Raw genomic sequence first — 15,334 nt, 5'->3', positions numbered from 1 at the left:
AGTGCTTAAAGATGTGTGCCGCCACCGCCACCCATCATAAATAAATAAAATTTTAATGTTTAGTTTAGACAAAGATAACACTTTTAAAAGAAAGATGAGCTGTGCTCCTCAGGTTCCCTGGTTCCTATGCAAGGGAGGAAGGCTTTCATGAGCTGCCTAAGGCCTGGAGAATGGATTGCGTCAGAGAAGCAGCCCATGCCCCTTGCTGTGCGGTCCGGTGACTCACCCCCTTGCCCTCGGGGTGTCTAGAACCTGAGTGCTGCTGCCAAGGAGCTGTGGGCTGCCGTCTGAAGGAAGGAGATTCTGAGCACTGAGGACTGGGAAGCTCTGAGATTACTCAAGACTTGGAGAAAGCCGGGGCAGAGTTCCTCTGGCGTGATGATGGGGTGCCAGGCTCGCTTGCTGAGGGAAGAGTTGTGGCATTCATTACCAGGGTATTGTGGTCTTGTAGGGAGACACTGGACCAATGTGTGCCTGTACGTTCCCAGTCACAGCCTTTCCGAGGGCAATGACTGGAAGAGGACAGCGGCCCAGTTTTAAGGCAGGCTGTGGCCCAGGAGCCCTCTTCATAGACTGCCCACTTCATAACTTCTCCGTCTCTCCCCTTCTAGTCCTGGACACACAACATCCAGCGAGAAAAAGAGTTTCTACGGAAGCTGGTGAAAGCCCGTGTCATCACTGACCTAAGCAGTGGCATCTGAGTAGGCCCAACACCGGGCCATCGAGGCTCAAGCCAGGAACAAGCAGCTGCCACCTGCACAGGTGTCTTCCGACCCAGAGAAGGACAGTGCCAAGGGACCGAGGGCCAGTGAGGCCGTGGCAAGGCAACCAGAGCTGTGCCTGCTCCGGGCCAGCTTCAGAGACCAGCACTCTGCCTTGCAGCCTGGGTCGATGAAGCCAGAGGGCCAGGAGGCCACTGGCTGTGGCCAGCAGGCCCAGCATGCAGGAGGTGGGACATTTGGTAGCAAGAGTGCTTCCAGAATCATTTCTCTAAGCAGTGTTTGGTGTATTATCATTTTGTGAATTGGGGTGTGGGGAGGGGAGGGATAATTTATTTTTAAATAAGATGTCACATTTGGTCCACTTGCTGTGCAGAAAGAGGTCCACTAGAGGGCCCATCAGGCAGTGGTACCAGTGAGCTCCCTGAAGGATGGAAGTATCAGACCATGCTTCAGGGCCACAGGGAGGTGGGTAGTATCTCATGTCAGCCATCTCCAGCTCATGACACGTTTTGGCCTTCCGTGGGGAGAAGATGGAGTACTCCCTCTCACCAGCCCCCAGTGTCCCCCAGGGGAACCCCAGAGCCATTCCTTTAAAGCCAACAGGACTGCTCTTGGACGAGAGCAGAGAGAACTCAGGAGGCAAGGCCCAGCCTGAGGGGAATGGCTCCTCTCCATAGCTGTCCCCGATCTGTGGGAGCAGTGCTCCTTCCTGGACTGACCAGCTGTCAGATGGTCTGGATTTCTTGCTGAGATTATCAGCTCTGTAGGTCTTACCCAGGACCAGAGGGAAGTGAGGATCAAGGACCTTACCCAGGCTGCGACAGCCGTCCCAGGCAGCCCTCATGGAAGCAATAAAGCTATCCCCTGAATCTGGTCTCCTGTGTTCTCTAACTCTTCTGGAAGAAACAGAAACATGGGGCCTAAACAACTGCACTGAACTCAAGGGTCTTCTCTCCAGCCCACAGACTCCTGGGTCCCTTTCACTTTCCATTCAAGTACAGGACCTTTGAGGCATCCTGCTCAGTGGTTAAGAGTGCTTACTGCTCTTGCAGAGGACCCAGGTTCAGTTCCCAGCACCCACAATCACCTGTAACTCCAGTTCCAGGGGATCTGACGCCCTCTTCTGACCTCCAAGGCTCCTGTGGTATGCATACACTCAAACACACAAACACAAAATAAATAAGACCAGCAGAAGAGGCCCACGGGGCACAGAGAAACCCACATACCTCCATTCCTGTCACCCATGGCTCCACTTTGAAATGGATATGGCCCACTCCCCATTAGCACTCTACCCTTCTCAACAGAAAACAGGAAAGCCCCCAGCCCAGCCCTAGGCACCTCTGGGAACTTTACAAAGGACATCCATAACCTATTTTACTTCCTTAGAGCTCTGGATTCTGACCCCACTTGAAGCAACTTCAGGCAGGTCTGAGACTGTTCATTGGTACACCCTGACCTGCAATCATGGAGGTAGATTCCTGCCAGACACTGGCTACCATGGCTGTAAGTGGGACAGCTGTCCCCTTACCTCTCCTACCTCAACCAATCCCAGGGCCTAGACATGCCTTGGCCCTCCTACCTGCAGGCCTGCCTACAAAGACCTGGCCATCCCAAGGCCCACAGTGCTCCCACAGGTAGCCTAAACTACATGCCTGCCAGTAGAATCCCTGGCTGAAAAGACTGCTTCAGTTTAGCAGCCAGTTACATGAGAAAAGCGAGCAAGCTGTTCTGCGTACATCCTCCCATCCCATGCAGTCCTGTGGAGCCTGGGGACAGTCCTCACAGGCAGCAGCGGCGCTGTGTCTGCAGTCGGACTTCAGCCTCAAACACTGCACAAAACTGCCCCCTCAAAACTCGTGGTTATGGATCCTGGCTGTGTACCAGAATCACAGGTAAAGGAAACATGGAAATTTGCACCTGCCCACACCAGCATTCTGATTCAGATCTGGGATGGGGCCCGGATGTGGGTAGTTCTTAAAGGTCCACAGAGGTGCTGATACATAGCCAGGGTACATCTAGACCATACACATCCCCCCGGGGATTCTTCCTCACTCCCAGCATCTAGTTACATGTGTATTGGTCAGCAAATACCAAATTGCCATCACTAGCCCAGCCGCCTTCACTTTGCTCCTGGCTACAAATTCAGCCGCCTCCAGGGCGATTCCAGCAGGAGAGTCCTCAGACCCTTCTTTCTAATTCAACATGCCCAACACTGAATTCATGCACTCGCCATTCCCCCCCCCCACACACACACCTGAACGTCCCCCAGGGAGTGTCAGTTCCTAGAATCCATCCTTCTGTGGCACGCCTTTGTCCGCTTTACCACCTCACCTTGTCCAATCAAGCAGGCAAAAGGAGGTGATGGAGGCTGGGTCCCTGCAGCCCCTAGGTCCCCACAACCCTGCTCAGGATTTATCTTTTTGTCCCCAGCAGCCTGCACCCCCTTTTCTGTCTTGCCTGTCTCGAAACCACACTCTCTTCGGTGCAGTCCTTCAATGAAATGCGTGTCTGACCACACTCAGACCAGGTCAGTGGTCCCCAGCATCTTTCGATGAGCTGCAGACGAATTAGACCTTTCCAATCATAGCCCTCAACCACCCCCCAGACACCTGTCAAATTACCTTAGAGCACCTCAAAACCCAGTTCAACTCTGTGGCCCTCCGATTCTGGCCCCCTGCTCCCCCTCACACATACCACACACACACACACACACACACACACACACACACACACACACACACACACACACAATCAGTGCCTTCATTAAGACAGTGTGCATGAGTTCCTTTGAGCTCCGAGACCCTGAAACTGAGCAGTGAAACAGACTATCCTTGGACCGTGGGAGCCCAATGCAGAGACCTGCCGCTTCGAGGCAGCTGAGCCTTCTGGGGGGTCCTGGAGCCACCAGTTGACGTTGCAAGGTAGCTAGCCAGCACCCCTATATCTGCACGACCCAAGCTGGAACTCTCCTCCAGGCTGCCCCTCCTTCGCCGCCCTCCCTCGCTCTCTCCGCCCTCGGCCAGGCCTCCCAGTTCCCTACTTTTGCGTGTCTACCAACTTCGAATTCCCAGTTTCAGCGCCTCGGGGCCGCCCGCGAATCTCTACTCTGCCTCCTGGGGTCTTCTCCCAATGTCTAGCCCCCACCTAAGGGGATCTAGCCGAGCCAGTGGGGACCGGATCTGAAGGGTGGAGCGGCCAGGTGAGCCCTGAAAGGTGGGGCGGGGCGGGGGCGCTCTGGGCCCCACCCCGGGATCTGGTGACGCCGGGCCTGGAATTTGACACCGGACGGCGGCGGGCAGGAGGCTGCTGAGGGATGGAGTTGGGCTCGGCCCCCAGATGCGGCCCGCGGGCTCTGCCAGCAACAAGTCCCTCGGGCCCCAGCCTTCGTTGCGACTGGGGCTTGGAGCCCTGCACCCGAGGTAAGCCAGCCTTCTTGCCCATCCCCTGACGGACGCTCCTAAGGGCAGGAGAAGGGCCAGAAAGGTCTTCTTCCTCCCCCGTTTCTCTCAGCTTCTCTCTTCTGGGCCCTCAGCGCAGCTTTCTGTCCCTCTCAGTCCTTCCAGTCCCTTTTGTCGCTAGCGTGTTGGACTGTGTTAGCTCTCCTGGCTAGCTGTAATATGAGGCTCCCGCTGCCGCCACAGGGCACAGACCGGCTGCCAAGGCCCCGCTTTTGGCTAAAAGAGACGCTGCCAGGTGCACAACTCTGGGCATGATCCATTTGAGCTTCGAGGGAAAGCTCAGCACTGGTCCCAGGAAAGGTGCCTAGAAGGACTCGGTGCAGGACCCCCTTGGTGAGTATAGAGCCGGTGGATAGGGGTGGCAAGGGCTGGAGGGCCAAATATCCCAGATGGCAAGAAGTAGACTGGTCTGAGCTGCCCTCGAAGGACTTGCTCCTGGGCTCCCCCTAGCGCAGATACCCCTAAGGCTGCCTTGTCTGACTTGCCCTCCATCGGGGAGAATAGTCACTAGCCTGGTCTCTAGGGATCTGAATCTAGTTAGCCAACAGGTTCACAACTAGCCCTGGAGGACTACTTCCTGGGCAAAGGCCTGGAAGGTATGTGTCCTTGTCGATGTATTCTGTGTGCAGGCAGAAGGATGGAGGATAACATCTGGGACCCAAGAGGAGTTTAGCTAATGAGGACTCTTAAAGGTTCTGAGGGCCCCAGAGGTGTGGCTCACAAAGACTTGGTGTTCAGTAAAGCCGGCTGGGGTCTGGAAGGATGATGGTTCACGGGTGAAACTTGTAGGAGCAAGGCTAGAGTGCCAGAGCCACAGAAGGCTGAGAGCCCAGATGGCCAGCTCTCAGTGATTCAGCCCTCTGAGACCAGGCTGATGTGGAGGACTGGCTGGTCCTCCTGGGAAGGGCTCAGAACTGAACGAACGTGCAGAGGATGTGGAAAAGCACACCCTCCTCTTAAGTCCGCAGGCTTGCAAACTCTGCCCCCTGGTGGCCACAGGAAACCATGGTCCAGGCATGGTGTTTGCAGAAGGCACATCACTCCCCGAGATAATAGGCAGGCTCTTGGGGTCATCTGTGTCCCTAAGAGAGAACTCCGGTGACTCTGGCCCCAGAACAGAGATTGCAGGAGGCCTAGGCTCCCAGTCACCAGACAACTCAGAGTGACCAACTGGCACTCTAATTCTCCAGGGCTCTGCTTCCTCCCCCGGGGTTTGGAGCAAATACTCAGTATGGAACTAAGGGTGTCCAGTTACTTCTTCCTCCAACCACTCTGGTACCTTCAGCCCTGAAGTACAGAACAGAAGGGTCCTAGAAGACAGGACCACGGCTGTGTGAGTCTCCCCCTGTGACCTTAGACAGTCTTTGAGATCAGCCAAGCCTCGTTTGCCAATCTGGAAAAGTGAGCCGTGGACCTTGTGGAATTGGGAAGGAGGAAATACTGCGAAGCACCAATCATGGAGTAGCTTCTCCATGCAGCTACTGCCTCTGGGCTGACTCTAGTTACCTACGCTCCAGGGCAGCTTTGAGAAACTGAAGTGGAAGAACGAATACCCCAAAGATAACAAAGCCCGCTTTCAGTTTGCAGCTGCCTGAAAAAGAGGGTGGGGAAGCAGGCCCATGAAGGCTGATGGGAGCTCCTGGTGTTGACAGAGATGGAACCGGGACTTGGAGACCCTACTGCATTGCCCCACTGCCTCCGGCCTAGGTGGCAGGTGAGTCACTCCCTTGCATTTCCCAGCTGACTTTAATTGGGAAAAAGAGCGTGGAACACAGCCTAGGCAGCGGTCAGATATGAAAGAGGAACTATCAAGAGGGAGGTGCGCCAGGCAGTGGTGGCTCGTGCCTTAAATCCCAGCACTCGGGGGGCAGAGCCAGGCGTATCTCCGTGAGTTCGAGGCCAGCCTGGGCTACAGAGCAAGATCCAGGACAGGCTCCAAAGCTACACAGAGAAACAGAGAAATCCTGTCTCAATAAATAAATAAATAAATAAATAAATAAATAAATAAATAAATAAAAGAGGGAGGAGCCAGTCATAGGTGGAAAGGAATAGGATTTCTCTGGATGATCAGTGTCCTCAGGAAGCAACAAATGCCTATTAAACCTAAGCCCTTCCTTACACTCAGCCACCCAGCTAGGAACCCGACTGGAGCGGTCTCTGCTCTGGGCTACAGACAAGACAGTCCCCCAGAGTGCCCTATTGCTCCCTGAGCCTCCTCTTTTCTCTGTGCAGCCAGCTTTGTGGCCAACCCTAGCTGCTCTTGCCCTGTTGAGCAGCGTCACAGAAGCCTCCCTGGACCCCATGTCCCGCAACCCCTCCACTCGTGATGGTCCCTCGCCGGTCCTGGCGCCCCCAACCGGCCACCTGCCTGGTAGGTGAGAGCGCGACAGGGCGGAGCAGGGGCGAGGCTAGCCCTAGACCTTCCCCCACGCCCTGAAAGTGACCAAGTCTCCTTCCAGGGGGACGCACTACGCATTTGTGCAGCGAAAGAGCCCTGCCACCACCGCCGCAGTCTCCCCAGCCCGCACCCCCACCGCCGGGGCCCGCGCTCCAGTCTCCTCCCGCTGCGCTCCGCGGGGTACGCGCCGCGCGTGCGGGGACCCGAAGCAGCCGCGCGCGGGCCTCGGATGCGCACGGCTGTCGCTTGCGCTCGCAGCTGGTGCGGGTGAGCGCGCTCGGCCTGGGCCACAGCTCCGACGAGCTGGTTCGTTTCCGCTTCTGCAGCGGCTCGTGCCGCAGAGCACGCTCCCCGCACGACCTCAGCCTGGCCAGCCTACTGGGCGCCGGGGCCCTGCGGTCGCCCCCCGGATCCCGGCCGATCAGTCAGCCCTGCTGCCGACCCACTCGCTATGAGGCCGTCTCCTTCATGGACGTGAACAGCACCTGGAGGACCGTGGACCACCTCTCCGCCACGGCCTGCGGCTGTCTGGGTTGAGGATGATCTCCAAGCCTTTGCACACTGGACCTTTACCCATGTGTTGCCCTGCCTGGAACAAACTCACCCGGCCTCATTAGCCAGGAACCTCAGCCGGAAATGGAAGCTGCAGAGCTCAGGCTCCAGGCCGGTGAGTGGCAGGCATGAAGCCGGGAGAGATGACCTAACCACTGACCAACAGCTCTAAGGCGCTCATGGATCCCAGCTCTACAGACACCAGAAACCTCAGCTAAGGAGAACTCCTCTGGGAGCATCCAGAAATGGCCCCAGGCCCTAGGGAATGAATCTTGAGAAGATACATTGTACTCATGTTGCTGGAAGAGCCTGTGCTAACGCTGAAGCCCTATTTATTATTTCTAAATTATTTATTTACTTTGCTGGTTTGTCAGATTTTTTTCCTGGACACGGGGGATGGGTAGAAGAGGCTGGATGAAGATGTGCCCACCTCTCCGCTTCCACAGTTCACACTCGGCAATCACAGTGTTGACCTGCATGGGAGGCACAGATGGGTGACCAAGATGCACAGTCTTCAGCACTTGGGGCCTGGGTACCTGTGGAAAAAACAAACTATATAGCCTTCTGGGGAGAAAGGCTGCCCTGTGACCTTTGAGGCCCCTGCTTAGTGGGTAAAGACAACGAAAACCATGCTTTGCCCCACTCCATCAATGTCGGCATCTTACCAGGCAAGGACCTGTCTTGAAGGCTCCCTGACAGGTGCACATGCTGCTTCCTTTTACAGGTAGTCATCCCTTGAAGCAGGCCAGGGGAAGAGAACATCTGAAGGGCTAAGGATGGGAGAGGGGCACCAGGGTGCTTGTTCATGGGAAGGAAGCACAGAGCTTCGTGGGTCTAGGAAGACAGGAAGGCGCTGAGGGTCTCAGCAGCTCGTGAATTTTGGGTGATGAACAAGCATATTCATATATTCACCCAACAAACATGGACAGTGAAACATCAGCTACTATGTAGACACTAAAGATGCAGAAGTGAGGCTGGCTGGAGATGTGGCTCAGTTGGTAAGGTGCTTGCCTCGTGTGCTCGAAGCCCTTGGTTTGGTTTCCAGCACCACATAAACGATATATGGCACACATGCCTGTAATACCAGCACTCAAGAGGCAGAAGCAGAAGGATCAAATATTCAAGGGCATCCTCAGCTACATATTGAGTTCCAGGCTAGCCTGGGCTACATGACAGTCTGTCTCAAAAGAGAAAAAAAAAAAAAAGATAGAGAAGTGAAAGGAACATAATCTCTGTCCTTAAGCTCTCCCCAGGAAAGACAGATAATAAACAAGCAATGATGTACGTAATCATTTAAGTTCAATGTGGCTAATGGTATGAGAAACAATGGAAGCTAAGAGGAACACATTTTCTCCTGGAAGGAAAGTCAGCATTGTCCCTGGCCTTTCACACTGTCCTCAGGTCATCTCCAAAACGTCAAGGCAACCATCTGAGCTTTTCTGTGTGGCTTTGGAAACAGTGTTTTAAAGCAGGTGTCATGGTGCGTACTTGTAATCCAGCACTTGAGGTATGGAGGCAGGAGGATAAGTTCAAGGTCATCCTCAGCTACACAGCAAGTTCCAGTCCATCGTGAGCTACATGAGACCCTGTCCGAAAGAGAAAAAGAAAGGGAGAAGGAAGGAAAACTGTTTCCCTGGTCCTAGGCATTTATATTGAAAAGGCCAGTGTGATTTTTCGCCTTTAAAACACGACAGGACCCTTTTTTTATTTTTGTGTGGACGGGCATGCATGTATGTGTGGTAGCCAGAGGTTATCACCCTGTGTCTCCTTTCCTCAGTTGCTTTCTGCCTTAACTTTTGAGACATAGTCTCTCTCTGAATCCTAAGCTGGCGATTTGGCAAGCTGGCTGGCCAGAAAACCCAGGGGCCCTCCTGTTCCTACCTCCCCAGCTCTGGAATTACAGGCATATAATTTTTTAAATGTAATTGCATTTTGTTTATCTTAGTTGTGTGTGTGGGTGAACATGCACACATTTAGAGGCCAGGGAACAACTTATAGGAGTCAGCTCCCTCCTTCCGCTGTCGGGTCATGGGGATCAAACTAAGACCATTAGGCTTGGTGGCAGGTCCTTTACCCATGGAGCCATCTTGCTCAGCCTCAGCACTGGGCTTTAATGTGGGTGCTGATGATAAAATTCAGGTCCTCACTCCTCATGTTTGTGCCAAAGTACTTTAGCCACTGTCCAGCTCCTGGGTGGGCCTCCAAGATGGGGACATTTGGGAAAGGTGCTATGTCTGAGGGATTACAACACAGGGGTTGTTGGAAGGCAGAGACACGCTTGTCTGGAGCAGAGCAGGGGGGCCTGGCTGGCAGAGACTTGAGAGCTGTCAACACCGAGGCTACGGCCAGGGGTACAGGAGATCCCACAGGCAAGGTCAGGTTGAAGGTAGGATGCCAGCCCTTTAACCTTGTCTGCAGGGCCCGTCCTTCACATCTGCCTGCGAGCCTGCCAGCTTTGCCACAGGAGCCCTTCACCCGGCCTGCAAGGAAAGAGCAAAAGTTTACAGGACCAGGCCTGTTCTGGGCCAATGAGGCAGGCAATCCAGGCCTGTGCTCTTCTGCAGGATCTGCCACAGGTCTATACGCTCCCCAGACTTTGGGGGGTTTGCACCCACAGACACGCTCTTAGCCCTTCTCTGCCTCCAAACTGAAATTCCTCGGTTTACACACACACACACATACACACAGAGCAACAGAGCCTTACCGCTCACAAGGGGCTGGTTGAAGGGCCTGGGAACATTCCATCAGTTCTAAGGTGATTTGGGTTAGGGAGAACCCTGCTAATAAGACTTTGAGCCTAAAGCCTTCCCTGGGTACCGCTGTTCTGGGTCATTCATGAAGATGCTCACAGTGAGGGGACCAGATTTCAACCCAAGCCAAGTGCCAGCTCTTGTTGCTTTTTCTTTTTCTCTTTTCTTTTTTTTCTTTTTTTTGGGGGGGGGCTGGGGGAGGGTGTTTGTTTGTTGAGATAAGTTCTTACTCTACCTCAATCTTTTTTTTTAAAGATTTATTTATTTATTATGCATACAGTATCCTGCCTGCATGCATACCTGCAGGCCAGAAGAGGGCGCCAGATTATAGATGGTTGTGAGCCACCATGTGGTTGCTGGGACCTGAACTCAGGACCTCTGGAAGAGCAGCCAGTGCTCTTAACCTCTGAGACATCTCTCCAGCCCCCTCTACCTCAGTCTTGCTTCATACTTGTAGCAGTCCTCCTGCCTCAGCCTCCCCAAGGGTAACAGGCATGATCAGCCATGCCTGGCTAAGTGCTGTCTCTCGACATGCCCCAAACTGCCAATCCTCAAGGGAATAGGACCCGCCTCCAGCTGGAAGGTGCATTGTGCTTACAGTCTAACATCTTCTCCATTCCCACAAGAAGTCAGCATTCCTTTCCAAGTCCAACTACCAAGTCAGTCTTGAAAGGATGCTTTCTCCTCAAAGAAACAGACCGCAGGGCTGTACCTGATTTATTACTAGCGAGTCGAGATAACCAGTCACGTGACCAGCCTAGGCAGCACACCCAGACACCTGGAGGCGTGCATTCTGATTCTGGTCTCTGTTTTACACTTACATAACTACACTTCCCATTGAATGGTCTCTTCTGAAAGCGTGTCAATCAGAAAATTATAAGCAACTTTGAAGTGTTTTTCTACACACTTCCTCTAGGTTCATTTCATCTGGAATGTGTGGTTCTTGGTTCCACTCCCTCTTCCCCTAACCCCCCCCCCCCACCGCCCACTGCCCACAGTTACCTGCTCTGGCAGATGGCCCTTGGCAGTGACTCTAACTTATCCCTGGCCATAGATTGCTGTGGTGTAGTGTCTGGGGACTGACTGGGGTCTCATCTTGAAAAGGAGAGGTTGGAAAGTAAGTTGAGAAAAAGATTGAAGAGACTGTGTCCCACAATTGTACCTTTGTTCTCGAAGGGTCTCAACCTACCTTGGAAGTAGAGCCTTCTAAGAAGCCCCTGTGAAAGCTACGGCTGTCTCCCCACACCACATGCTGAAAAGGTTGCTGATTTGTAAATCCAGTCAATACGCTTAAGGTGGGATCGGGGGAGCAGAGGACACCTTCTGAAGCTCATTTAGAGGTCCCATGGAGTCCTTGGCCCCCATGTGATGCCCTATTCTAGGTACCTCCTGTAGCTGGATTGATTCCTCTGAATGTACTGAGGCTCCAATATCAGGACTTTGTCAATTATTTACAATACACGCCACACTTCGACCTTTCTCTGTTTCACATCTCCTTCTCTGTATTCATACTGACTTGAATAGAATCACATTATAAAAAAGCAAGAACTGATGTTCGAACTATGGGGTGTAGGGGTGGGCTATTTGCTCTGACTTCTCTAAAAGAGACTTTACTGAGGTCTCAGGGACCTCAATGGCCACTTCCTAGAAAACTCGCCTTAACTGGACCCTCCACTCTCCAGTTTCCTTCCACTACTCCAACTGCTCTATGTTTGTGTTCCTCTTCCTCTGCATTTTATGTGGCCCTAGGGCTTTGAAACTGAGCCCGCCCCCACCAGCATTATCTACACTCAGGGTTTCAGTTCCCACCTCCATGCTAACAGTGCTCACACTTTATTTTCACCTAGACCCTTCTGAGCCCTAAGCCAATGATCTAATGATTATCCGTGTACCTTCAAGGGGCACAGAGCTTCCTGATAGCTTCAGCTTTGCTCTCCATCTTTGCCCACCCTCCATGCTTCCCATGGATAGCCTTTCCTTCTTCCAGCTTCCCTACCTACTACAGTAGTCCCTCCTCAGCAACCTCTACCTGATGACACAAGACAGAAACTTGGGCAACATCCCTAACTCCCTGAGCTCATCCATTGGTCCTAAATCAATCATTGCTGCTTCTGTTGATGGTCTCTAAAACTCCATTGCTGAAGACAGCATGCACTCTGGCTTGGAGGACATAGAGGAATAAAGCTTCCTTCCTTGCTAGTACCAAACAGTTCTGTGCAGGCAGCTGGAAGAGAATTATCATCCACAGTGTCCCTTAGTTGTGAGCCCGCATGTGGCACTGTTGACCTGCCAGGCAAGATTGGTGAAATAGTGGCAAACTTGGTATAGGGGTAACCACTCACTTCCTGATTGAACTTGAGGTCCACTGCACTTAGGGGAATTCATATCTGGTATTGTAAACCTAGTCAAAAATTCATAGCTGGAAAGTCATAGTAAAACAATGGGAAACCTATGTCTGTCTGTTGTTTTACTAAATTGACACGGTATGCCCAGCAAATTGCCTTCTAAATAGCTATATGCATGTCCCCGGATTAGTGCTGCTGTTGGTTAAGGTCAGAGAAGCTTCTTTTTGTAGTGGGCAGCAGTAACTGCAGAGACTTATAATGGGCCAGTGATGAGAATAGGACTGTTGAATGCCCAGCCCTAAGTGGGTCATCTGTATCACACCCTCCAAGGCTCGGGGAAGAGCAGAAGGGGAGCAGAGAATGCAAGTCAGCAGCTGTGATTATCTGCACAAGACTGGGTCCGTCAATTGAGGATCATGGAGGGGGGCTCATGATGCTCCATTTCCCTGTGAGGATTTATAGATAGCTAATGGTCCATGGGGGAGGGAGAGACAGTTTCTTCAGTGGTAAGGTGTCCATGTTCCTGTAACCAACCCTAGTGGAATATATAGGGACACACACGGACACACACACACACACACACCAACACAGCATGAAAATACAAAGGGGATTAGTTGGGAAAGGAAAGGATATCACTGGGAGGGGGACAAGAGATGAATATGATTAAAATACATTATAACATTATGAATGTATATAAATGTCACAATGAAGTCCATTATATATAACTAATATATGCTAATAAAACATTTTTATTTTTACTTATTTATTTTTGTTTCTTGAGATGGGGCATCTCTACATAGCTCTGGCTGTCCTGGAACTCACTAAGTAGATCAGGCTGATCTCAGATTTAGAGAGATCCACCTGCCTCTGCCTCCTGAAGCCTGGGATTAAAGGTATGTGCCACCATACCCAGCCTAAACCATTTTTTTTTAAGTTTATCTGTATTACACTCGGTTTCGGCTTACTGCCTAGCTTCTCCCCTCATTGACTGCACTTTTCCCAACACAGAGCCTTCTAGCAGTAGCACAGTTAGGGAATTTTGAGACAGGCTGGCATGCCATCAGGACGATGAGGGATTTGTAAACCTGGGAGGATACACATTAAGACAAGGGCTGGAGACACCTCACAAGGCTCTAAATGTTATACCATTGCTCTTGGGCTTTGTCCCTTGGGACCACTGAAGGGTTTCCTGTGGGTTTGATTAAGGAGTGTCTTGCTTGGTTTTTGTCAATTTGACATTTATGTCTAGGTTTACCTAGACAAATCTGGGGAAAGAGACTCAGTTGAGTAATTGCCTCCATCAGATTGTCCTGTGGGCATGTCTGTGGGGCATTTTCTTGATTAATGACTGATGTGGGTGGTGCCACCCCCAGGGCAAGTGGTCCTGGGTTGTATTAGCAAGTGAGCAATGGAAATTGAGCCAGGAAGCAGTGCTCTTCTGTGATTTCTTCAGTTTCTGCCTCTAGGTTCCTGCTTCTACTCCTGCCTTGACTTCTATGATGGACTATGATCAGAACGTCTAAGCCATGGTATTTATCATAGCAACAGAAAAGGAAGCCAAGACAGTATGCTTCTGATGGATCACTGGCTCCTGTGTAATGTGATGGGAATGTTTTTTGAGGTCTTACTCTCATTGATAAAATCATGTTAAAACAGGGGTTGGGGATTTAGCTCAGTGGTAGAGTGCTTGCCTAGCAAGCACAAGGCCCTGGGTTCGGTACTCAGCTCAAAAAAAAAAAAAAAAAAAAAAAAAAATCATGTTAAAACAGACACAGAAGGAAGCTTGGGGACTTCGGAGAGAAAAGCAATGGGAGAGAAGCTGACAGTCTCGACCACTGCTGGGAGGAGGGAGCCGAAGAGCAGACACAGTTATGCCTTTTGAGTTAGGCAAGGAGGCTGGCAAGCAGCCGAGGCAAGGCGGGGTATCTTCAGAGAAACAGTGAGGAAGTCCAGAGCCTCAGAGAAAGCATGCTTAGGCTTTTGGCCAGTATCTGAAAACGAGATACAAAAGGAGTCACACTTTCTGAGTTACAACTCCAATAGGCAGGCTGGGCAGACATGCCCACAGGACAATCTGAGGAGGCAAGTCCTCAATGGAGTCTCCTTTCTCAGATTTATCTAAGTAAACCTAGACACAAATGTCAAATTGACAAGATCCACAAGCAACTGCCGTGAGAGAAGCTTCTTGGAGGGCTGAGGACATTATCCCACTAAGGAGATAATTATTCCTCCCACCGCCTTAGCGTGTCTTCAGGTGAATCAGCTTTCCTGAGGGGCGGTCCAATTAGATCAACTTTCTGAAAGTCCCACTTATTGATTCATTCATTATGTGTATGTGTTGGGGGGCACATGGACACACATGGACAGCAGAGGACAAGTTTGGGGAGTCAGTTATCTTCCACTATGTGGGTCCCCAGAATTGAACTCAAATCCTCAGGCTTGACAGAAAGTGCCTTTACCTGCTGAGTCAGATCAAAATGTCATGTCTCTGCCCAGAGCCAGGAGAGAAGGCAGAGTCCAGTCTTTTGACCAGGAGGGAGCTTTTCTTTAACGGGCCTCAACAAAACCCTGATACCTTCACTTTTTCATTTGACATTTTATTTAATTTATTTTATATGTATGGATGTTTTGCTTGAGTGTGCACCACAGTGTGCCTTGTACAAGTGGAGACCAGAGGAAGGTGTCAGATCCCCTGGAACCAGAGCTACAGATAGCTGTGAACCACCATGTGAGTGCTGGGAATTGAACCCAGGTCCTAAGAGGAGCCAGTGCTCTTAACTACTGAGCCATCTCCAGACCCATTCATAATATATATAGTGAATTGGTGTTTTGCGTGCATGTATGTCTGTTCCCTGGAGTTAGTTGTGAGCTGCAGTATGGGTGCTGGGAATTGAACCCGGGTCCTCTGGAAGGGCAACCAGTGCTCTTAACTGCTGAGCCATCTCTCCAGCCCCAGCATTTTAAATCTTAAGGAGGGGACATTTGTGACACTTCCCAGTGTTACAGGACATAGGAGGTGGGGCCCAGAGCATATTATGAGGAAGGGACTTACCCTTACTGGTCTCCAGGCCTGCAAATGACTGTCTAGGTACCTTAACAGTAAGAGGGG

General features: G+C 51.7%; 2 protein-coding genes across 3 annotated transcripts in view; both read left to right on the top strand.

Annotated features, from left to right (window-relative positions):
• St3gal3 (ST3 beta-galactoside alpha-2,3-sialyltransferase 3) overlaps positions 1-1,549 on the top strand; it is a 224,744-nt gene extending 223,195 nt beyond the window's left edge. For both annotated transcript variants that reach the window (XM_059254844.1, XM_059254845.1), the window contains exon 12: positions 612-1,549. In XM_059254844.1, coding sequence (XP_059110827.1) covers positions 612-701 — 90 coding nt within the window. In that variant the 3' untranslated portion in view covers positions 702-1,549. The remainder of the gene's footprint in view (positions 1-611) is intronic.
• A 2,232-nt stretch (positions 1,550-3,781) lies between these two features.
• Positions 3,782-9,779, top strand: Artn (artemin). The gene is made up of 5 exons (XM_059256063.1): positions 3,782-4,141; positions 4,364-4,513; positions 5,761-5,894; positions 6,413-6,551; positions 6,640-9,779. The coding sequence occupies exons 3-5, from the start codon at positions 5,835-5,837 to the stop codon at positions 7,113-7,115; spliced, it is 675 nt and encodes a 224-aa protein (XP_059112046.1). The 5' UTR covers positions 3,782-4,141; positions 4,364-4,513; positions 5,761-5,834; the 3' UTR covers positions 7,116-9,779.
• Positions 9,780-15,334: the final 5,555 nt, after the last annotated feature.

This window comes from Peromyscus eremicus, chromosome 2 (assembly GCF_949786415.1).
Source record: "Peromyscus eremicus chromosome 2, PerEre_H2_v1, whole genome shotgun sequence".
Taxonomy (NCBI): domain Eukaryota; kingdom Metazoa; phylum Chordata; class Mammalia; order Rodentia; family Cricetidae; genus Peromyscus; species Peromyscus eremicus.
The sequence above is the reverse complement of the archived record's forward strand: the minus strand, read 5'-3'. Positions and strand labels throughout refer to the sequence as shown.

What these genes read in the sequence shown, in the direction of transcription:
- Artn (XM_059256063.1), top strand. Translation starts at nt 5,835, where the DNA reads ATGGAACCGGGACTTGGAGACCCTACTGCATTGCCCCACTGCCTCCGG. An exon ending in GCCTCCGGCCTAGGTGGCAG is followed by an intron (nt 5,895 to 6,412) that starts GTGAGTCACTCC and finishes TTCTCTGTGCAG; the next exon opens with CCAGCTTTGTGGCCAACCCT. An exon ending in CCCAACCGGCCACCTGCCTG is followed by an intron (nt 6,552 to 6,639) that starts GTAGGTGAGAGC and finishes GTCTCCTTCCAG; the next exon opens with GGGGACGCACTACGCATTTG.